General features: G+C 67.7%; 1 protein-coding gene across 1 annotated transcript; it reads left to right on the top strand.

Annotated features, from left to right (window-relative positions):
• The first annotated feature begins 484 nt into the window (after positions 1-484).
• Positions 485-21,735, top strand: LOC133762860 (pecanex-like protein 3). The gene is given in 38 exon segments (XM_062195836.1): positions 485-734; positions 1,026-1,213; positions 1,428-1,527; positions 1,642-1,681; positions 1,788-1,883; positions 2,050-3,177; positions 3,896-4,016; positions 4,095-4,273; positions 4,584-4,674; positions 5,069-5,204; positions 6,191-6,312; positions 8,640-8,793; positions 9,083-9,115; positions 9,345-9,516; positions 9,602-9,712; positions 9,961-10,052; positions 10,186-10,295; positions 10,399-10,504; positions 10,608-10,700; positions 10,842-10,992; positions 11,743-11,887; positions 12,202-12,379; positions 13,190-13,298; positions 13,410-13,539; positions 13,854-13,912; positions 14,007-14,222; positions 14,747-15,000; positions 18,468-18,698; positions 18,830-18,933; positions 19,177-19,238; positions 19,241-19,323; positions 19,454-19,684; positions 19,759-20,033; positions 20,279-20,409; positions 20,489-20,580; positions 20,582-20,699; positions 20,702-20,790; positions 20,866-21,735. Coding segments are annotated over 38 exon segments (6,078 nt in total). The 5' UTR covers positions 485-581; the 3' UTR covers positions 21,061-21,735.

The raw sequence follows: 21,735 nt of genomic DNA, 5'->3' as shown, positions 1-21,735 counted from the left end.
CGCACTCAAGCCGGCAGATTTTTCCTTTTCCGGGTCCCCGCTGGGTTCATCCGGCGCATGCGCCACTGCAGGCTGGCGGCTCGCGGCTGCTTCTTCCGGCCTCCCCCTTGGGCCGGCACCGGCAGCGGCGAGGCGGGCACGGAGCCCCGAGCGGGTGACCTGCGACCCCGGAAGTGGACCTCAGGATCCCGGGGCTTTCCCCTGTCCGAAACCGAGGGACCGGCCGCCTGCACTCCGGGAGCGCCCGCCCCACGCCCACATCTGGATGCCGCCAACGGGTGCCCGGCCCGTGCCCGGCGCCTGCCTGCCGACTCGGCCCCTCGGAGTGGTTCTGGGCCAGGGGCGGAGGCCCGGACCCCGCCCCTGATGCGGCCCCACCCCTGTGCCGGGTCCTCGTCCCCTTGACGGCCCCGCCCCCTGCCCGCACCCTCGGCCCGCCGATCTCCCCTCCCCCGCTGGGGGAGGCCATGGCGTGAGCGCGAGGCCGGGCCCCGGGGCCCTCGGGCGCCAGGCGGGGCATGGGCCGGGGGCCGCCCCCATGAGGGTCCCGGGCGCGGGGCGCGCGCAGCAGCGGCGGGGCCATGGGGTCTCAGGTGTTGCAGATCCTGCGCCAGGGGGTGTGGGCCTCGCTCACCGGCGGCTGGTTCTTCGACCCGCACCAGAGCACCTTCTCCAACTGCTTCCACCTCTATGTCTGGATCTTCCTGCTCACTTTTCCCTTCTTGCTGTACATGGTGAGACGGCGGCGGGTCCCGGAGGGCGGGCAGCCTGGCGGGGCTCTGCGGCCGAGCCCTGGGGTGCTGGGGGGCGGGGACCCAAGTGGCTGCAGAGTTTGAACGTGTGGAGCTGAGCCGAGTGTCTTCCTCTCCTGGGCTGGGTGACCTTGAACCCCTCTGTCCGTGTTTTTCTCCTGTTAAGTGGGAGACAGAGCCCCCCATAGGGTCTCAGACTGGCTCCTTGGCCGGCTGTGAGGGTGGTGGCAGGTGCACCCCGGGGGGCGGGACCTGACTCGCTGCCCCCTCCAGGTCCTGCCCCCCAGCCTGATAGTGGCCGGCGTGTACTGCCTGGTGGTGGCCGTCATCTTCGCCACCATCAAGACGGTGAATTATCGGCTGCACGCCATGTTCGACCAGGGCGAGATCGTCGAGAAGCGCAGCTCGACCGTGGGGGAGCCTGAGGAAGAACCGGCCCAGGGGGACGGCAATCCGCCTCGGTGGGTGGGGCCGGGAGCGTGCTGGGGGCTCCTGGTGCCTGTGCCTGAGCCTGGGGAGCGCTGGCTGCCTGGGTGGGTGTGAGCGGTTGCGCTGCGGCCAGCCCTGGGCTCGCGAAGAGCTGATCAGAGAGGAAGCAGTGACGAGGCTGCTGGGGGGTGACATGGAAAGGTGGGGGGGTGGGGAGGGTCACAGCTCCTGCTCTTTCCCGCCCAGGGACCCTGGAGTGGAGATGACGGTGTTTCGGAAAGTGAGTTCCACGCCTCCGGTCCGCTGCAGTTCCCAGCATTCCGTGTTCGGCTTCAACCAGGTCTCGGTGAGTGATCCCAGTCCCTGGCTTGTGGTGCCGCTCTCCCGGGAGATGTCCGTGGCATGGGCACGAGCCGAGCTCTCGCCCCGTGTGCTCCCTCGGGCCCCTCTGTCTGCTCAGGAGCTGCTGCCCCGGATGGAGGATGCTGGACCCCTCAGAGGTAGGCGGACGCTGCGCAGGGCTGGGACAGGGCGGTGTGGCCGGGGGTAGCGCGGCCGGCCCCGGCTCCCAGGGTCCCGCTGAAGCACCTGGCGCCCTGGTTGCAGACATCAAGGAGCTGGTGCGCGAGCAGGGCTGCAACAACGTGATCGTGACCTCGGCCGACCGAGAGATGCTGAAGCTGAGCTCCCAGGAGAGACTGCGTGAGTGGCCGGGGGGCGCAAGACGCGGGCCTTGTCCAGGTCGCCCCAGCCTGTGCTCCGTCTCGGGACAACCTGGGCTGGCTCTGGGGACAAGCGCAGGCCCGGACACCCCTCGGCCCCCCGGCTCGGCAGGGTGCCTTGTTTCATTCTGTTTCCCTCCTGGCAGTTGGAGACCTTCCCCAGACACCCCCGGGGGCTGTCCCAGAGCCCTCGCTCCCCAGCACGGACTCTTCGGAGCGGTCCCCCCTGGCTGGAGATGGAGGCCCCTGGGGCGGGAGCAGCGTGGCCGACACCCCCATGAGCCCCCTGCTGAAAGGGAGCCTCAGCCAGGAGCTGAGCAAGAGCTTCCTGACCCTGACGCGGCCCGACCGGGCCTTGGTGAGGACCAGCAGCCGCCGGGAGCAGCGCCGGGGGGCCAGCGGCTACCAGCCCCTGGAGCGGCGGGGCTCCGGCGAGCCCACGCCACAGAAAGCCGGCTCCTCGGACTCTTGCTTCAGCGGCACTGACCGGGAGACCCTGAGCAGCTTCAAGAGCGAGAAGACCAACTCCACCCACTTGGACAGCCCGCCCGGTGGGCAGGCCCCCGAGGGCAGCGACACGGACCCGCCCTCCGAGGCCGAGCTGCCGGCCTCACCGGACGCAGGGGTCCCCTCGGATGACACGCTACGTTCCTTCGACACGGTCATCGGAACAGGGACGCCACCGGGACCTGCTGAGCCGCTCCTGGTTGTGCGGCCCAAGGATTTGGCCCTGCTGCGGCCCAGCACGCGGCGGCCCCCCCTGCGAAGACACTCCCCGCCTGGCCGAGCCCCGCGCCGGCCCCTGCTCGAGGCCGGGAGCTTCTTTGAGGACGAAGACACCAGCGAGGGCAGTGAGCTGAGCCCGGCCTCCAGTCTGCGGTCACAGCGCCGCTACAGCACTGGCAGCTCCTCGTCTACCTCCTGCTATTCCCCCGAGAGCTCCCGGGGTGCAGTGGGGGGGCCCCGCAAGCGGCGGGCCCCTCCCGGGGCTGAGGACGGGACCGCGGTGCCCCCCAAACGGCCCTATGGGACCCAGCGGACGCCCAGTACCGCCAGCGCCAAAACACACGCCCGCGTGCTGAGCATGGATGGCGCGGGGGGTGATGTCCTCAGGGCGCCCCTGGCTGGCTCCAAGGCTGAGCTGGAGTCTCAGGCAGGGGTGGAGCTGGCTGCCGGAGAGCCCGCCGTGCTGCCTGCCGAGGCCCGCAGGGGACCTGCTGCCAACCAGCCGGGCTGGCGAGGGGAGCTGCAGGAGGAAGGTGCGGTGGGTGGAGGTGAGTGCTGCTCTGGGGCCTGGGGTTTGGGCAGCCGGAGGCGTGGGCTGGCACAGAGACCTGGTCAGAGTGAGCCCGGCGTCTGTCTTGGGCCGCTGCGGGCACGCTGTCTGTCCAGCCTCTTAGCCTCCCGGCCCCGGGGCTTGGGGCTGGCACCTGAGCCTCTGTTCCCTGAGGGCTCGCATTGTCCTGGCCGCTGGTGGAGCAGGGCAGATCCGTGCTGTGGGGTTTTTTTGGTTTTTTTCAATTTGAGAAGTGGGGCTACAGAGCGTGGGAGAGAGAGGTCTTCCCTCTGCTGGTTCACTCCCCAAATGGCCACAATGGCCGCAGTGGGCCGATCTGAAGCCAGGAGCCAGGAGCTTCTTCCAGGTCTCCCACACGGGTGTAGCGGCCCAAGCACTTGGGCCATCCTCCACTGTTATACTGTTATCCCAGGCCATAGCAGAGAGCTGGACCAGAAGAGGAGCAGCTGGGACTAGAACCGGCACCCATATGGGATGCCAGCACTTCAGGCAGAGGCTTATCCCACTACGGCACAGCGCCGGCCCCTGGGGTTATTTCCAAATGAGGAAACCGAGGCACAAACGGCTAGGTGACTTGGCGGGCCCCAGAGCCAGGACCTGGTTGGACGAGACCTGACTGTTAGCTCGGTGGCGGAGTCCTGCCCCCACCCCGCCCCCAGCTCTGGAACTCACCCTCGGGGGCCTCTCTCTGACAGCCGAGGAGAGCGGCCAGCGGGACCCCTCCAGCAGCGTGAGGCGGACCCAGGCGATCCGGAGGCGCCACAACGCAGGCAGCAACCCCACGCCCCCGGCCTCCGTCATGGGCTCGCCCCCCAGGTGAGCAGCCACCAGCTGGGCCAGGGGCGTGGGGAGCACGGGCTCTGGCTGGCGCTGACCAGGGCCCCACCTCCCCAGCAGCCTGCAGGAGGCTCAGCGGGGCCGGGCTGCCTCGCACTCGCGGGCGCTGACGCTGCCCTCCGCGCTGCACCTCGCCTCCTCGCTGCTGCTCACCCGCGCCGGCGCCAACGTGCACGAGGCCTGCACCTTCGATGACACCTCCGAGGGCGCCGTGCACTACTTCTACGACGAGAGCGGTGAGCCCTTCCCCGAGCCAGGCCCGCTGCGGCTCCCCCTCCCGCCACGGCGCTCGCCTTGCTCTGCGCCTGCGCTGAGCGCTTTACCCACGTCGCCTGGCGCCGTCTTCACCGTGTCACTGAGGCACAGGTGTTCTCATCGCCCGCTCTGCGGATGAGACCGACGCACAGCCTGCAGTCCAGGCGGAGCAAGCGCTCGTTTCCTGTCCAGCTCTCTGGGCACTGGGCTGCCATCCCGGGGGACGCCGCGTGAGGTTCTTCCTCCTTTGGCGGCGCTGCTGCTCCCTCACCGGCTGCATCCCTGCCCCAGGTGTGCGGCGTTCTTACACCTTTGGCCTGGCCGGAGGCGGCTATGAGAACCCTGTAGGGCAGCAGGGGGAGCAGGCAACCAACGGAGCCTGGTAAGTCCAAGCTGGGCCTGTCCCAGGTGGGCCGCCTTCTGGGACCCCCTGAGCCTGGGGCGTTCTCGCCTGTGTTGGGGCGGGGCGGGGTGGGGCGGGGTGGGGGAGGACCGGGACCGGTGAAACCCAGAGCTGCGCCCGCAGGGAGCCCTGGCATTCCTGGCTCTGTGATGCTTCCGTGCCAGGAGCTCCCAGGTGTCTGGGGCTGGCCTCCAGGGAGGCAGATGGGGGTGTGGCCTCGGTACCATGTCACCGGCCTCTTCTGGCTCTCGTGTCCTCTTGTCCTCAAGCCCTTGGGCTTAAGACCAGCTGCCCTGCTTGCCTGGGCTCAGCTCAACCCCGCTCGCTCCCGGACTCCCCTGAGGCCCTGCCTCTCGTGGTGCTGTTCCCGCAGGGACCGTCACTCACATTCCTCCAGCTTCCACTCAGCCGATGTCCCGGAGGCCGCGGGGGGCCTCAACCTGCTGCAGCCGAGGCCCGTGGTTCTGCAGGGCATGCAGGTGCGCCGGGTGCCCCTGGAGATCCCGGAGGTGAGGAGCGGGGCGGGGGCGGCGCGGGGAGGGGTGTTGGTGGCGGGCGGGGCACTGACCCGGGCACCCAGGAAGGAGCGGCCGTGCAGAGAGCAGCTCCGGGGCCTCTACTGCGTCTGCCCTGCAGCCGGGGTCTGAACGCCCGGAGAGGCTGCGTGCGCGGCTCCTCAGCACGTGTTTGGCATCTCCTTCTCTTCCTGGAGAGGGTTTCCGTTAGCACCACCTGTTACAGCTGCGGTTCGGTTAGCCAGATTGACCGCGCGCAGGTCCCTCTGCCGGTGCTCCACACGAGTGACTGCGCGGCGGCCTCTGTGCGTGTCCCAGTCTCAGCATAGCTGTCGGCGGTGCTCCTGTCCCTGCTGAAACCATCCCGACGCAGCTGCTGCCACGCGGCCGGCCGGGAATACCGGGATGCAAATACCGGAATACGGTGCAAAACCCAGGCTCCTAGGGCTTCGGGAAAGCGCGGCCACAGACAGACTGAGCAGTGTGGAAGCCCCACCCCTTCTTCCTGATTCATTTGTAACCATCGCACGGGACAGCAGCCGTGTCCTGCAGCTGGTGGCCACCTTGCCCCACTGTGTCCTCAGGCCAGGCCTGTAGCTGTGCCCCGGGAGGCAAGGTTGTTCACCCAGGCCTTACGGTGGCACCCGGAGGCGTGGGTGCTCTGCCTGGAAGGAGGGTGGTGCTTGCCCGAGGCGCTGAAGGTCCAGGCGGATTTCCCTGTGCCCAGGATGTTCTGCCTGCGTGGGCAGCCCGGGACTTCAGCCCCTGGTGGCCCCTGGGGACCTGAGAGGTGCAGGCCCTTGTGCTAGGGGTCAGGGAAGACCGAGGGGCTGCCAGGCAGTGCCAAAGGAGTCGGTGACCAGGCCGGTGTGCTGGGGGGTGGGGTGGCGACGGACCACATGGGGGCGGTGGGGCTGATGGCCGGGCTGTGGGGACTGCAGTTTGACCTGCTGGACCAGGACTCCCTGCACGAATCCCAGGAGCAGACGCTGATGGAGGAGGCCCCGCCCCGTGCCCAGCACAGCTACAAGTACTGGCTTCTCCCTGGCCGCTGGACCTCCGTGCGCTATGAGCGGCTCGCCCTGCTGGCCCTGCTGGACCGGTGAGTGCCCTTCCGCCTTGCCCTGCGGTGCCCGGGCAGTCACCAGACCCTGGCCTCCCAGCTTTTGTGCGCCTGTGGAAGTAGTCATGGCATCAGAAGCTGCTGGGAGGCTGAGGGGTGGGGGTGGTATCTGTGGCACAGTGAGGGGCTGTGGCAGGCTGCCGTGGGGTGGGGGTCGTATCTGTGGCACAGTGGGGGCCTGTGGCAGGCTGCCGTGGGGTGGGGGTCGTATCTGTGGCACAGTGGGGGGCTGTGGCAGGCTGCCGTGGGGTGGGGGTGGTATCTGTGGCACAGTGGGGGCCTGTGGCAGGCTGCCGTGGGGTGGGGGTCGTATCTGTGGCACAGTGGGGGGCTGTGGCAGGCTGCCGTGGGGTGGGGGTCGTATCTGTGGCACAGTGGGGGCCTGTGGCAGGCTGCCGTGGGGTGGGGGTGGTATCTGTGGCACAGTGGGGGGCTGTGGCAGGCTGCCGTGGGGTGGGGGTCGTATCTGTGGCACAGTGGGGGGCTGTGGCAGGCTGCCGTGGGGTGGGGGTGGTATCTGTGGCACAGTGGGGGGCTGTGGCAGGCTGCAGTGGGGTGGGGGTGGTATCTGTGGCACAGTGGGGGGGCTGTGGCAGGCTGCCGTGGGGTGGGGGTCGTATCTGTGGCACAGTGGGGGTGCTGTGGCAGGCTGCCGTGGGGGGTGGTATCTGGCATTATGGGGGGGCTGTGGCAGGCTGCAGTGGGATGGGGGTGGTATCTGTGGCACAGTGGGGGGCTGTGGCAGGCTGCAGTGGGATGGGGTTGTATCTGTGGCACAGTGGGGGGCTGTGGCAGGCTGCCGTGGGGTGGGGGTCGTATCTGTGGCACAGTGGGGGACTGTGGCAGGCTGCCGTGGGGTGGGGGTGGTATCTGTGGCACAGTGGGGGGCTGTGGCAGGCTGCCGTGGGGTGGGGGTGGTATCTGTGGCACAGTGGGGGGCTGTGGCAGGCTGCCGTGGGGTGGGGGTCGTATCTGTGGCACAGTGGGGGGCTGTGGCAGGCTGCCGTGGGGTGGGGGTGGTATCTGTGGCACAGTGGGGGGCTGTGGCAGGCTGCCGTGGGGTGGGGGTGGTATCTGTGGCACAGTGGGGGGGCTGTGGCAGGCTGCCGTGGGGTGGGGGTGGTATCTGTGGCACAGTGGGGGGCTGTGGCAGGCTGCCGTGGGGTGGGGGTGGTATCTGTGGCACAGTGGGGGGCTGTGACAGGCTGCCGTGGGGTGGGGGTGGTATCTGTGGCACAGTGGGGGGCTGTGGCAGGCTGCCGTGGGGGGTGGTATCTGGCATTATGGGGGGGCTGTGGCAGGCTGCCGTGGGGTGGGGGTGGTATCTGTTGCACAGTGGGGGGGCTGTGGCAGGCTGCCGTGGGATGGGGGTGGTATCTGTGGCACAGTGGGGGGCTGTGGCAGGCTGCCGTGGGGTGGGGGTGGTATCTGTGGCACAGTGGGGGGCTGTGGCAGGCTGCCGTGGGGTGGGGGTGGTATCTGTGGCACAGTGGGGGTGCTGTGGCAGGCTGCCGTGGGGTGGGGGTGGTATCTGTGGCACAGTGGGGGCCTGTGGCAGGCTGCCGTGGGGTGGGGGTGGTATCTGTGGCACAGTGGGGGTGCTGTGGCAGGCTGCCGTGGGGGGGGTGGTATCTGTGGCACAGTGGGGGGCTGTGGCAGGCTGCCGTGGGGTGGGGGTGGTATCTGTGGCACAGTGGGGGGCTGTGGCAGGCTACAGTAATCTCCACTCTCGAAGTCCTGCTTGGAGCAAAAGCCGCTGGCTCGCTTGGCTTTATTTGCTTCTGTGTTAGATTTGGTTTGGAAATAGAATGCTGCGCTCCTCACAGTTCCCATTTCTCAGAGGGGACACTGAGGCCCGGAAAGTCAAGTGACTGTTGTTCCCCTGTAACAGATTGGAGCCTAGGACCACATGCTGGCTTCCTGTCCATTTGGGTCGCGCCTAGCACTGAGACCGGGTGCCGGCGGGGTGCTGCCTGTGCACACAGAGTAGCTTGCCTGTGGTGTGCATGATGCAGCCACCCGCACGGCTGCTTGTCAGCCTGAACGGGAGGTGGGCAGGCCCCAGGACCGAGGGCCTCTGCAGCCCTTGGCATCTGGAGGGGCAGAGGCTGGGATGCGAAGTAGTGACAGGTCAGGTTCCTGGAGCAGGTGCGACCCGGCCTCCCGTGAGGTCACAGGTTTGGGTCTCCAGAGGAGGGGGCTGGCACAGAGGCCGGGAGGTGAGCGTTTAGGGTAGGAGCCTGCCCCCCACGCCCCTCAGAAGGGTGAGGCAGGAGGGCCGCGCCCTGACTCGGTGGTCTCTGCAGGACGCGGGGGGTGATGGAGAACATCTTCGGCGTGGGCCTGAGCAGCCTGGTGGCTTTCCTGGGCTACCTGCTGCTGCTCAAAGGCTTCTTCACCGACATCTGGGTCTTCCAGTTCTGCCTGGTCATCGCCTCCTGCCAGTATTCCCTGCTGAAGGTCAGGCTGCTCCCGCGCCACCTCCCCGGCCCCCGGCCCCCGGCCGCGCCCCCCCACCGCTGGGAGGGGAGCAAGCTAGAGAGCAGATCAGGTGCTGCTGGTCCCCTTACGCGTTGCCTCTGCCCGCGGTGGCGTGCTGTGTGCAGTTACCAAGTGCCCGGAGTGAGGCAGGTCAGGGCCCTGCCCCAGTCTCCCAGGACTGCGCCGTGGTGGAGCTGAGCAGGTCCAGGGCCTCTGACCCTCCTGGCGGCACCAGCTCTCGTTGCCAACGTAGCCCCGTCTCTCGTAGAGCGTCCAGCCTGATGCGGCGTCTCCCATGCACGTGAGTACCTGTGGAGCAGCGCCTCTTGCCAGGAGGCCCTGGGAGGGGCTGAGGCCAGGTTGGGGGGAGCAGGGAGGGGCAGGTTTCCCTCTCTTCCCCACTTCCCCACCCCCCTACTCTGGCAGGCTCTCTAGCTTGGCCCCAGGGCCAGACCTGGGTGCGTGGACATGCGCCGTGCCTGGTGGGTGGTCCGCGGGGGGGCCCTGGCGCCTCACAGCCACCTCCCCAGGGCCACAACTGGGTGATCGCGTACAGCCGGCCAGTCTACTTCTGCATCTGCTGCCTGCTCATCTGGCTGCTGGACGCCCTGGGCGCTGCCCAGCCCTTCCCGCCCGTGTCCCTGTACGGCCTCACGCTCTTCTCGGCCTCCTTCTTCTTCTGTGCGCGCGATGTGGCCACTGGTGAGGCTCGCGCAGGGGGAGGCGGCCGCGGGTGGGGGCTGCGGGGCCGGCGGGCTGACTGGGCCTTCGTCTCCTTCCCTGCCAGTGTTCACCCTGTGCTTCCCGTTCGTTTTCCTCCTGGGCCTCCTGCCCCAGGTCAACACCTGCCTCATGTACCTGCTGGAGCAGATAGACATGCACGGCTTCGGGGGCACAGGTGCGCGGTTTGCGTGCGGGGGCCCGGGGTTCTCGGACTGGCCCCGCAGTCCTTGCCGAGCCCCCTCCCGGGCAGGTGGTTAAACCAGAGAATGCTGGGAGCTCTGAGGTCCTCGCAGGGCTGGGGGACCAGAGGCAGCAGGCGGGGCGGTGTCCCGGGAGGCCCGCCTCGGGTCGGGGCAGCAGGGCAGAGGTTAGGTGGGATCCAGCCGGAGGAGCTGGGTCTCACCTGCCCTGCCCGCCACACAGCCGCCACGAGCCCCCTCACTGCGGTCTTCAGCCTCGCCCGCAGCCTGCTCGCTGCTGCCCTGCTCTATGGCTTCTGCCTCGGGGCCATCAAGGTAGGGGAGGCTGAGGTTGGGGGCTGTTGGGACAGGGCTGTGGATTGGGCCCGGCAGTGGCCTCTCAGACGGGGGCCCCTGCAGCCCCCACACTCGCCCTCGCCTTCCCTGACCAGCGCGGCTCTCTCCCCAGTCTCCATGGCCGGAGCAGCACGTCCCTGTCCTCTTCTCCGTCTTCTGTGGCCTGCTGGTGGCGCTGTCCTACCACCTGAGCCGGCAGAGCAGTGACCCCACCGTGCTCTGGTGGGTGGTGCGTGTCTGCGTGTGGCAAGGGCCCTGGGGCCCGCGGGTCTGTGCACGTTCCCGGGGCCCACTGACCTGTCTTCTCCTGACTCCTCCCCCGCAGGTCTCTGATCCGGAGCAAGCTCTTCCCTGAGCTGGAGGAGCGCAGCCTGGAGACAGCCCGAGCCGAGCCCCCGGACCCGCTGCCAGACAAGATGCGCCAGTCGGTGGTAAGAGGCGGGACCAGGAGGCCGTGGGGCCGTAGCCGGGAGGCGGCAGCAGGTGCGGGGTCCTGGGTGGCTGTGGGCAGCCACACTGCTCTCTGACCTGCAGCGGGAGGTCCTGCACTCCGACCTGGTGATGTGTGTGCTGATCGCCGTGCTTACCTTCGCCATCAGCGCCAGCACCGTCTTCATCGCCCTGAAGGTTCGTGTGGTCCAGCCGGGTCCTTGCCCTTGGTCTTGGCAGCCCAGGGGCCCCGGGCAGCCTCTGTCCAGCCTGGGCCAGGTGGTCCCGCGGCCCCTGGGCCTGTGCACCTGGCCTGAGTCCCTCCCCTCCCTCTTGCAGTCAGTGCTGGCTTTCGTGTTGTACGCCCTGGCCGGGGCCGTGGGCTTCTTCACCCACTACCTGCTGCCACAGCTCCGCAAGCAGCTGCCCTGGTTCTGCCTCTCTCAGCCCGTGCTCAAGCCGCTGGAGTACAGCCAGTACGAAGTGCGCGGTGAGTGCGCCCTCCTGCCCGCTGCCTGGTGGCAGCTGTGGCTCTGGTGCCTGAGGTGCCAGCAGGGGGCAGCCTCTGCCCATCCACCCTCTGTGTGCTGACCTGCTCTGCCCTGCGGCTGTCCCTTCCCTGTCCTGTCTGCCCACTGCCATCGTGCCTGGCTCAGACCCTCTGTGCCCTCCTCTTGCCTGTGCCACCCTTTTCCTGCCGTCTTGGCACTGAAGTGCAGGCCCGGAGCCCTGCGGGAGCCTCTTGTCCAGGTGGCACGCTGCGTGCCGGCGGCTGGAGCTGCCTGGTGTGGGTTTTCGCTGAGCTGTGTAGTGCTTTCAGAAAAGCTCTGGCCTGTGTTTAAACACCGTGATTTGTCCTGTGGAGGTCACGGTCCTTATTTCTGTAAGCAGTGGGAGAGGGAGATTTTTGCTCCCCCACCCCGGGTCAGCATCCCCGTGTGTCTGGGATTAGCTCCAACCAAGCGGGACGCCCCTCAGAAAGGCCTGCAGCTCGCGATCCCAGGCAGTGTGGCCCTTGCCTGCCCCTCACAGGCATCTGAGTTCCCTGTCAGCCGTGTTTCCGCAGACAGCAGAACAGGGCGGGTGGTCTGCCCGTCCCCTGCCATGTCCTGCCACCTCCCAGCCCCACCCCACCCTGCCCCAAGTCTCTAGGAGCCAGCACAGCCCCTGGCTTGCCCGCCCCCGGGGAGGGGGCACGTGGAGGGCCAGGGCCGGCCGGCAGCTCCGCCTCTCGTGGCAGGTGCCGCCCAGGTGATGTGGTTCGAGAAGCTGTACGCCGGCCTGCAGTGCGTTGAGAAGTACCTCATCTACCCTGCTGTGGTGCTCCACGCCCTCACGGTGGACGCCCACACTGTCGTCAGCCACCCAGACAAGTTCTGCCTGCAGTGAGGACCACCCCCCCATCCCGTCACCTCCCTTCCCACTTGATGTACGGGGAGACCGAGGCCCACGGGGAAGTGGAGCCGCCTGAGGTTGCCCAACAGGCTGACGTGGGACCCTAGCTCCGGACACTGTCCACTGAAGCGCCTGCCCTTTTGAAAGCCCATGTGCCCCCCTTCACCGCCTGTAGGGGGCAGACTGAGGGTCACTGGCCCAGCAGAGCTGAGGCCTGGGGTTGCACTCAGGCCAGGGTAGGAGAGGGATGACCAGGGTCACCTGTACCCACCCGGCGCCTCCTGTCTGCCCGTCATCTCCACAGCTGCCGGGCGCTGCTGATGACCGTGGCTGGGCTGAAGCTGCTGCGCTCGGCCTTCTGCTGCCCGCCCCAGCAGTACTTGACCTTGGCCTTCACTGTGCTGCTCTTCCACTTCGACTACCCACGCCTCTCCCAGGGCTTTCTGCTCGACTACTTCCTCATGTCGCTGCTGTGCAGCAAGGTGAGCGGTGACTGTGGCCCAGGCGCCCAGCTGCCAAGCCGTCTGCTTGGCTGGGGAGGCTTCGCCCAGGCCGAGCCCTGTCCCCGCTGCCCCGGGCCAGCCCTGCCGTCGGCCTCCTCCCGCTCTCTAGACAGGAGGCGTGAGTTGTCTCGGTCCTCCCGAGAGTGAGTTGGCCAGGCCTCGACCCCGGGTCTATCTGATCCCCCGACTGCCACCCTCGGAAGCAGTTAGGATAGTCAGGACCCACCGTTCCCTGGGACCTGACCCCTGGGCTCTGCCCTCTGCTGGCTGCAGCCCTGGAGAGCCGTTCAGAGCTGTTGGAGGAGGCACAGGGCCCCAGTGTGCACATGCCCTGCCAGGTGGTTCCTGCTCGGGGCGGCTCGCAGTGGTGCGGGGGTGCCACGCAGGCTGCTCCAGTGTGGCAGGTGTCCAGTGGCACGGGCCACACGAATTACCTTCTCCCGTCTTCCTGACCCTTGGCTTCCCCATCTGTGCGATGGGCCAGCAGAAGAAGCTCCCGGGATCACTGTGTGAATTGAATGGCTGGTGCTTCCTAGAACTGCTCGGGGTTGCTATTGGTGTCAGGTGCCTTGCGCCAAGTTCAAAGAGAAAGGGCTGGGAGTGGCCTTGAGCTTGGTCCCATGTGGCCTGAATGAAGCCTGGGGGCTGGGCAGACGCCGTCTCCGCGGTGACCCCATGTGTGACTGTGACCCCGTGTGTGACTGTGTGACCTGTGTCTGACCCCATGTGGCCCCGTGTGTGACCCCGTGTGTGACCCGTGTGTCTCTCACCTTGGGCCGACTCCGCCAGCTCTGGGACCTGCTGTATAAGCTGCGGTTCGTGCTCACCTACATCGCCCCCTGGCAGATCACCTGGGGTTCGGCCTTCCATGCCTTCGCCCAGCCCTTTGCTGTACCACGTATCCAGCTGCACCTGCGGTCTGGCTGGGGAGTGCGAGGAGGGCTGTGGCTGGGCGGGGCGGGGGGTCGGGAGGGCCCTGGCTGCCGCTGCCTCCTTGACTCGCACGTAGACTCGGCCATGCTGTTCGTGCAGGCCCTGCTCTCGGGGCTCTTCTCCACGCCGCTCAACCCCCTGCTGGGCAGCGCCGTCTTCATCATGTCCTACGCCAGGCCTCTCAAGTTCTGGGAGCGGGACTACAAGTGAGGCCCGCGGAGCCCGCAGCGGGGAGGGTGGGGGCGGCCTGAGGTGGCGGGGTGCTGCTGGGAGCGGGAGGGCGGGGGCAGGGCGGCCTGAGGTGGCGGGGTGCTGCTGGGAGCACCCATCCCTGAACTTCCGCTTCCTCGTCTGTGTGCTGGGGCCGTTGTGGGTGCGTGATCTCGGCGCTCAGGACTGGGCCTCGAGGGACCCTGCTGGGCAGGGCCCGGGGCCCAGAGGACTCGCTGCGGGGCGGTGGACCTTGTCACCTGCGTGGTCAGCCCCTGGGCTCAGCGACTGTCCTTCTCTCCCGGAGCAGCACTAAGCGCGTGGATCATTCCAACACCCGCCTCGTCACCCAGCTGGACCGGAACCCCGGTGGGTCCCCGCCCAGCGTGCTGGGGGGGGCGGTCCTCCCCAGGGCGGCAGCTTGCTTACTTGTCATGCGGTCCCTTGTCTGTCCCGGGCCCAGGCGCTGACGACAACAACCTCAACTCCATCTTCTATGAGCACTTGACACGCTCTCTGCAGCACACGCTGTGTGGGGACCTGGTGCTGGGCCGCTGGGGCAACTATGGCCCCGGCGACTGCTTCGTCCTGGCCTCCGACTACCTCAACGCCCTCGTGCATCTCATCGAGGTTGGCAATGGCCTCGTCACCTTCCAGCTGCGTGGCCTTGAGTTCCGGGGTGAGCTGCAGGGCCGAGATGGGAGGGGGGCAGGCGTGGCCCCCAGACAGTGCCGGGAGGCTCGTGCCCGGTCCCGCTCTGCCCTGTCGCCTCCCTGACCCTGGGTCCCGAGTACTGCACGTCACTGTGGGGAAGGCTGGGGCCCGGAGCTCTGGGTTCTCCTGCCAGGCCCTCCTGGCTGGCCCGCTCTGGTGTCAGGCGAGGCCGTGATCGGACACGGCGGGACCACCGTGTGTGACCGTGGGACACAGCAGCCTCCCCTGTCGGATGCCAACTTTAGAAGAGGCCCCAGGGGTGCGAGGGCTGTGGGCTGGAGCAGTTCCCGCCCTGTGCATTTCAGCCTGACCCCGGTGCCCTCCACCCCCTACCCTGGTGTGGCTGCGGGAAGTCAGGAGAAAGGGGACACGCGGAGTCCCACGGGGGGGGGGGGGCAGCCAGCCTCAGGCGCCCTGCTGGTTGCTGGGTGCTGGCAGGGGGGCAGCAGGGCTGTCCTCGCAGCCACTGCCAGGGTGTCCCTCCCACAGGCACCTACTGCCAGCAGCGGGAGGTGGAGGCCATCACCGAGGGGGTGGAGGAGGACGAGGGCTGCTGCTGCTGCGAGCCTGGCCACCTGCCGCGTGTGCTGTCCTTCAACGCCGCCTTCGGGCAGCGCTGGCTGGCCTGGGAGGTGACGGCCAGCAAGTACGTGCTGGAAGGCTACAGCATCAGTGACAACAACGCCGCCTCCATGCTGCAGGTCTTTGACCTCCGCAAGATCCTCATCACCTACTACGTGAAGGTACGGCAGGCGGCGGCCGGCCTGCCCCGCCCGTCTTCCGGGGCTCGGGCATGCCCGGGCCTCAGTGAAGGCACCCTCCAGGGTGCCACTTGTGACCGCAGGCCCCGGAGGCCTGGTGTGGCTCGGGGGATCCGGTGCTCGGTCTAGGCACTCGCTCCTCCAGGCCTGCTTGGCAGTATGCACGGGGCAGGTGGGCAGCACGAGCGTGGATTCTCTCACTGGGCTGCTGCTCCCGGGAGGGCGTTTGCTGAGGCCACCCACGCAGGCCACCCACGCCCAGCCCGCCCAGCAGACATGGCTAGCAGCACTCACGCACGGTAATGGTAGGTGCAGCCATGGGGCAGTGGTGCTTACCAGGGGCCGGGCTCTGGCGGGGTAGGTTCACACCCCCTCCGAGGGGAGCCTCAGGTCTCCCGGCATGGCAGTGAAGGGGTGGGCCTGGGGGCGCCAAGCCAGGCCCGCGGGTCTTGAGATGTGCTGCGACAGCGGGAGTTGAGGAAGCACAGTGTGGCCTGCGGAAGGGGCTCTGGGCTGTGGCCTGGACTGTCACCCCCTGCTGTGCCAGTCTCCTCCCTGGAGGAGTGTAGGAGATCTGGTTCTGAGTGGCAGGGCCTGTAGTGCCCGTGGTGCGGTGGGCATTGGGTGGGGTGGTGGTCACACCCCAGGACCCCCTCTCAGGCAGAGGGCTGCTTACCTCAGGTTCCCTCTGGGGAGTCCCAAGCAGCCCCAGCCATGCTTTGCTCCCTCGAAGGTCTCAGCTGTGTCACACGTCAGAGGAGCTGTGGTTTCCGTCACTGTGCCCCCAGGCGTCCTGCAGGAGGGCAGAGGGCCCCGTGGTGGCCCTCACCAGGAACGAGGCTGTGGTCTGGGGATGTGGTCCTGTCCCATCCTGAGAGCGGCGACCTTGCCCAGGTTACCTGCTGCCTCCTGCGAGTCTGCTCAGGCCTTGGGTGGCCTCTGGCTCCTCAGGCACCAGCCGGGGTTATTCCCTTGGGGAGGCCAACTTGCCACCGCCTTGGCTGCCTCAGAGACTGGACAGAATCAGCCAGCCGGCGGCGCCCAGGGTCCCAGGCAGGCGCTGCTGCAGACCTGGGGATGGGTCAGGGCTGCCGGGGGCAGGGCCTGGGCCAGTGTAGGGGCACGTCCTCGCCAGCCTTCGAGGTAGGCCAGGCCCAGCGGTTCTCTGCAGCATTGGCTCCCCTGGGAGTCAGGAGTGCGGTCCAGCCCTGTGGCCAGAGATTGGCCCCACATCCAGCTGCAGCTGGGCCCGGCCTCGGGGCTCCTCCCAGCTCCCCCCAGCCGTACCCTTGAGTGGTTTCGCAGGAGGCAGGACCCGTGAGGAAGCTCTGGCTCAGACACGCCCCTGCTTCCGGCGAGGCGCTGACCGCGAGGTCTGAGCTGCTCTGTGGCTTGGGCTCGCAGGCTGGCACCGTTACTGGTGCTGGACCTGGGTCTCCCTTTCCCCCTGACAGTCACTCCGAGGGTTGTGTCACAGAGCACAGTGGTGGTGGCGAAAGTGAACCCTTGGCAAGCAGCCAGGCCGGCTCCTCCTCGGCTTCCAAGTATGCCGTTCCTGCGTGTTCTGGGGCCGTGGTGGTGCCCGGACTGCAGAGCCGCTCCCCGGGCGGGAAGGCCGGAGTGAAGCTGCCCCCAGCCTTCCTGCCCCGCTCACCCCGTGAGGTTTGGCAAGGGGGTGGCCCAGATTGCCCGCCCGCCAGCCGGTGCCACGGCCAGGCTGGCGCTGCAGAGCCCCTGTCCCTGGGAGCTGTCTGCAACCCGTGACCTTCCTAGCTTGTTCCCAGTCATGTTGCCCAGACTCGGCCTCTCCGCGCCATGGCCCTGCTGGACACCTGCTGCCTGGTGCCCTCTGTTTATGGCCAGCTACGGCACCCTCCCACCCGTCCCCAGGCAAAGCGCCAGTCCCATCTGCTCCGTCTCGGGTTGGCACACAGATTCCCCACCACCACATTGGCTGCCAGCTCCCAGCCTCCCACTGCCATGCCCCCTGCTGGGCCAGCCACTACCCTCCCAAAGCTGCTGTCCCTGTCCACTATGTTAGAAACCAGCAAGACTGTTCAGGGGCCCGGGGGCTAGTGTGGCACAGCCAGTCAAGCTGCCACCTGCAATGCTGTATCCCCTTTGAGTCCCAGCTACTCTGCTTCCGGTCCAGCTTCCTGCCAATGTGCCTGGGAAGGCACGGAGGACGGCCCAGGTGCTCGGACTGCTTCTGCCCTTGTGGGAGACCTGGATGGAATTCCTGGATTCTTTTTTTTTTTTACTTGAAAGAGCTACACAGAGAGAGAAGGAGGGGCACAGAGAGAGAGAGAGGTCTTCCATCCGCTGGCTCACTCCCCAATTGGCCACACAGCCGGAGCTGTGCTGATCAGGAGCCAGGAGCTTCTTCCTGGTCTCCCACAGGGATGCTTTCCCAGGCCACAGCAGAGAGCTGGATCAGAAGTGGGGCAGCCGGGACTCTAACCAGTGCCCATATGGGATGCCGCACTACAGGCAGTGGCTTTACCGGCAGCGCCACAGCGCCGCCCCCAAGCTCCTGGATGCTTGCTTTGGCCTGTCCTAGTCCTGACTTGTGGGCCATTTGGGGAGTAAACGAGGGGGTGAAAGATCTCTGTCTTCCCCTCCAACTGTGCTCTTCAAGTAGATAAATAAATCTTTTAAAACATAATGACAATGAGGGATCCAGGAGCCACTAGGCGGGGGCACAGCAGTGGTGCTCCGGCTTCTGAGGGGGACCTTAGAACTCCTGTGCTTCAGCTGCCTAACGAGCCCTGGGCCCCGGGCCCGTAGGCCTCTGGGCCTGCTGCGCCGGCCTGACTTCCGCCTGGCTGATTGGGAGCTGAGTTACAGGGCAGGGGTGGGAGCAGAGACAGAGAGGTCTTCTCTCCACTGTTCACTCCCAAGTGGCCACGATGGCCGGAGCTGCACCAGTCTGGAGCCAGGAGCTTCCTCCGGGTCTCCCACATGGGCGCAGGGGCCCAAGCACTTGAGCCATCTCCCACTGCTTTGCTAGGTGCATCAGGGAGCTGGATCGGAAGTGGAGCAGCCGGGAACGGAACCAGCACCCATTTGGGATGCTGGTGCTGCAGGCAGTGGCTTTACGCACTCTGACACAGTGCTGGCCCCCGCAGCCTGACTTCTATATCCCACAGCATCACGGAGGCCCATATTCCTGCCCAGGCCACCCTGCCACACGCCATCAGGCAAGCTGGCATCCGACTGAGCCTCAGTTTCCCTTACAAATGGGGCAGCGTGTGGGGCTGGCGGCAGGAGCCAAGCACATGCTGCCTGGGAGCGCCTGTCCCGGCGTTGGCCTCTCCTTCCTGGCCTAGGCGAGGGGCCGAGATGGGCCAGAGGAGGGGGGTGTTCGGCTCAGTGTGGGGAGGAGCCTCCTGGCACTGAGACGTCCCCTGGGGCGGGGCGTCCCCACCCTGTCCCCACCCCCTGTGCAGAGCATCATCTATTACGTGAGCCGCTCCCCGAAGCTGGAGTCCTGGCTGAGCCACGAGGGCATCGCCACCGCCCTGCGGCCTGTGCGGGCCCCCGGCTACGCTGACTCGGACCCCACCTTCTCGCTGAGTGTGGACGAGGACTACGACCTCCGCCTTTCTGGTCTCTCGCTGCCCTCCTTCTGCGCCGTGCACCTGGAGTGGATCCAGTACTGTGCCTCCCGGCGTGGCCAGGTTGGGGCGCCACCACCCTGGGGCTCTGGGAACCGGGGCTTGCCCACGTCTCTGCTCTGAGCACCCCCCCTCCCAGGCCTGTTCTGTCCCAGGTCTGAGCTGGGCTCTGGGGATGGGGGTCTCTGTCACAGCCTGTGGAGCAGGATTGGAACTCACCGCTGGTGACACTGTGTTTTGGTCTGTGTGTGCTGGGCCGCCGGGCCCTGGGGACCGCCTCCCACAGCATGTCCGCCAGGTGAGTGTGGTGGGTGCAGCTGGGCCTGCCGACCCCCTGGCCTCTCACGCCACACCTTTCTCACTGTAGCCCCTCTACGTGGGTGGGGTGCTTCCCGGTCCCAAGGTTCTGGGAGGATCGTGGGCAGACGCCTCGGCACGACGGGGAAACTGAGCAAGGGTTTCAGCTCAGATCATGGCAGCCTGAGGCCCCTGGCTCCTCCCTGCCCCTGCGCTCACCTCCCCATTCCGCCATCCCCGCCAGCCTGGAGCCCTTCCTGTACGGGCTGCACGCCCTGTTCAAGGGGGACTTCCGCATCACCTCCCCTCGGACGAGTGGGTCTTCGCCGACATGGACCTGCTGCACCGCGTGGTGGCGCCTGGGGTCCGCATGGCCCTGAAGCTCCACCAGGTGGGCGAGGGTGTGCAGGTGGGGGAGGGTGTGCCAGCGGGCGGGCAGGAGGGGGACGGGCGGGCAGGAGGGGGACGCAGCCTCTCCCCGCGGCAGGGGCCCCTGACACCCCCCCCCTCCCTGCTGCCAGGACCACTTCACGTCCCCCGATGAGTACGAGGAGCCGGCGGCGCTGTACGACGCCATTGCCGCCAACGAGGAGCGGCTGGTCATCTCGCACGAGGGCGACCCGGCCTGGCGCAGCGCCATCCTCAGCAACACGCCCTCGCTGCTGGCCCTGCGACACGTCCTGGACGACGCCTCGGACGAGTACAAGATCATCATGCTCAACCGGCGCCACCTCAGCTTCCGCGTCATCAAGGTGGGGACAGCCCCTCCGCCCCGCCCGGCCGCGCCCCGCCCGGCCTGGCTGCTGACCGCGCCCGCCGCCTGCAGGTGAACCGGGAGTGCGTGCGTGGCCTGTGGGCCGGGCAGCAGCAGGAGCTGGTGTTCCTGCGCAACCGCAACCCAGAGCGCGGCAGCATCCAGAACGCCAAGCAGGCGCTGCGCAACATGATCAACTCGTCCTGCGACCAGCCGCTCGGCTACCCCATCTACGTGTCGCCGCTCACCACCTCGCTGGCCGGCAGCCACCCGCAGCTGCGCGCGCTGTGGGGCGGGCCCGTCAGCCTGGGCACCATCGCCCGCTGGTTCCTGCACAGCTGGGAGAGGTGAGCCCTGACCACCACCCGGCGCCCTCCTGGAGCGTGGCCCGGAAGTGCCCCCGCGCCCTCCACAGGTGTCCCCTCCCCCGCCGGGCTGCAGTGCAGTCGGGGTGCCCCACCCCCCCAAGGCCTTGCTGTAGAATCTGATCAGGGAGGAGGACGCCGGGGCTCAGGGCTGTTCCGGGACTGGTCCTGGGCTGCGACCTGTGCTCGTGCGGCCCCTGACCCCAGCCCTGTCCCTCCCCCCACAGGCTTCACAAGGGCTGTGGTGCCGGCTGCAACAGCGGTGGCAACGTGGATGAGGCAGACTGTGGCGGGGGCGGCCTGACCTCGCTCAGCAGTAACCCCCCCTTGGCACACCCCACGCCTGAGAACACAGCAGGTGAGCAGCGGGCTGGGCTGGCCCGGGAGGGGGGGGCGAGGACCCGGCTGAAGTGTCTGCTCTTATCTGTGCCCCGCAGGCAGTGGTGACCAGCTCCTCCCTCCGGGCCCTGGCTGGGGGCCGCAGCCACCCCTGAGCTCTGGCTCCGGGGATGGGCGGCCCCCCCCCCTCACTGCAGTGGCCTCCCCCTCGGCTCCCCGGACCGCCCCCTGCCTCGCCTGCCCCTGCTGAGGGTCCCCGACCCTCACGGCCCCCTGGCCCTGGGCTCCTCAGTTCCGAGGGACCCAGTGGAAGTGGAGCCTTGGGGGTCGGAAGGGGCTGGGAGGATCTGACGGGGAGCCGGCCTCAGGGAGCCCCAAAGGAGGCACCCCCAAATCTCAGGTAAGGGGCCTACGGGAGGGCCAGGTCCCAGGGGCTCAGGGGCGCTCGCCCACCTGCCCGTCTGCTCTCCCCCAGGCGCCTCTGGACCTCAGCCTCAGCCCGGATGCCAGCGCCGAGGCCTCGCCCCCCAGAGCAGCCCAGGACGCTCCTTGCTTGGACAGCGGTGCCGCTGAGAGTGGCACGCCCGCCGGGGCCCCGGCTGACTGGCCAGCCCCTGCTGAGGAGCGCGAGAGCCCGGCCGCCCAGCCCCTGTTGGAGCACCAGTACTGAGCACCAGTACTGAGCGGCCGGCGCCCAGCCCTTGTTGGAGCACCAGTACCGAGCGGCCGGTGCCCAGCCCCTGTCGGAGCACCAGTACCGAGTGGCCGGCGCCCAGCCCTTGTTGGAGCACCAGTACCGAGCGGCCGGTGCCCAGCCCTTGTCGGAGCACCAGTACCGAGTGGCCGGCGCCCAGCCCCTGTCGGAGCACCAGTACCGAGCGGCTGGCGCCCAGCGGGCCCTGTCCCTGACTTGGACTCGGAAACCTCTGCAGCCTCCGGCCCTCTGCTGGACCACAGAACGGAGTGGCCTTGGCTGCCCCGTCTGAACCCTGACCTCTGGCTGTGTCAGCCAGAGTACTAGAACTGACGGCCAGGCCCTCTGACCGTGACCCCTGAGCTCTCTTCCCTAGTCCTTGGCCTGGGCTCCCCAAAGTGAGGGAGTCGGCCTCCCAGCCAGGGCCTGGAGCCAAACCCGTGGGGCTGGTCCCACGTTGAGCCCATGTGGACCGACTCAGCCCCTAGGCCTGCGCTGTCCATGGGGCGGTCCTCGTGGCCAGGACCTGGGGCCTGACATGTGGCAAGGGTGGGTTCTTTTTTTTTTTTTTTTTTTGTCATTTTTTTTTCTTTTTTTTTCCCGTGCTTTGGAGACACCAGAATTAATAACACTATTTTTGATTTTGGTCGG

The sequence above is a fragment of the Lepus europaeus genome, chromosome 7 (assembly GCF_033115175.1).
Source record: "Lepus europaeus isolate LE1 chromosome 7, mLepTim1.pri, whole genome shotgun sequence".
NCBI classification, from domain to species: Eukaryota; Metazoa; Chordata; class Mammalia; order Lagomorpha; family Leporidae; genus Lepus; species Lepus europaeus.
Note: the sequence above shows the minus strand (reverse complement) of the source record. Positions and strands in the feature narration are given on the sequence as shown.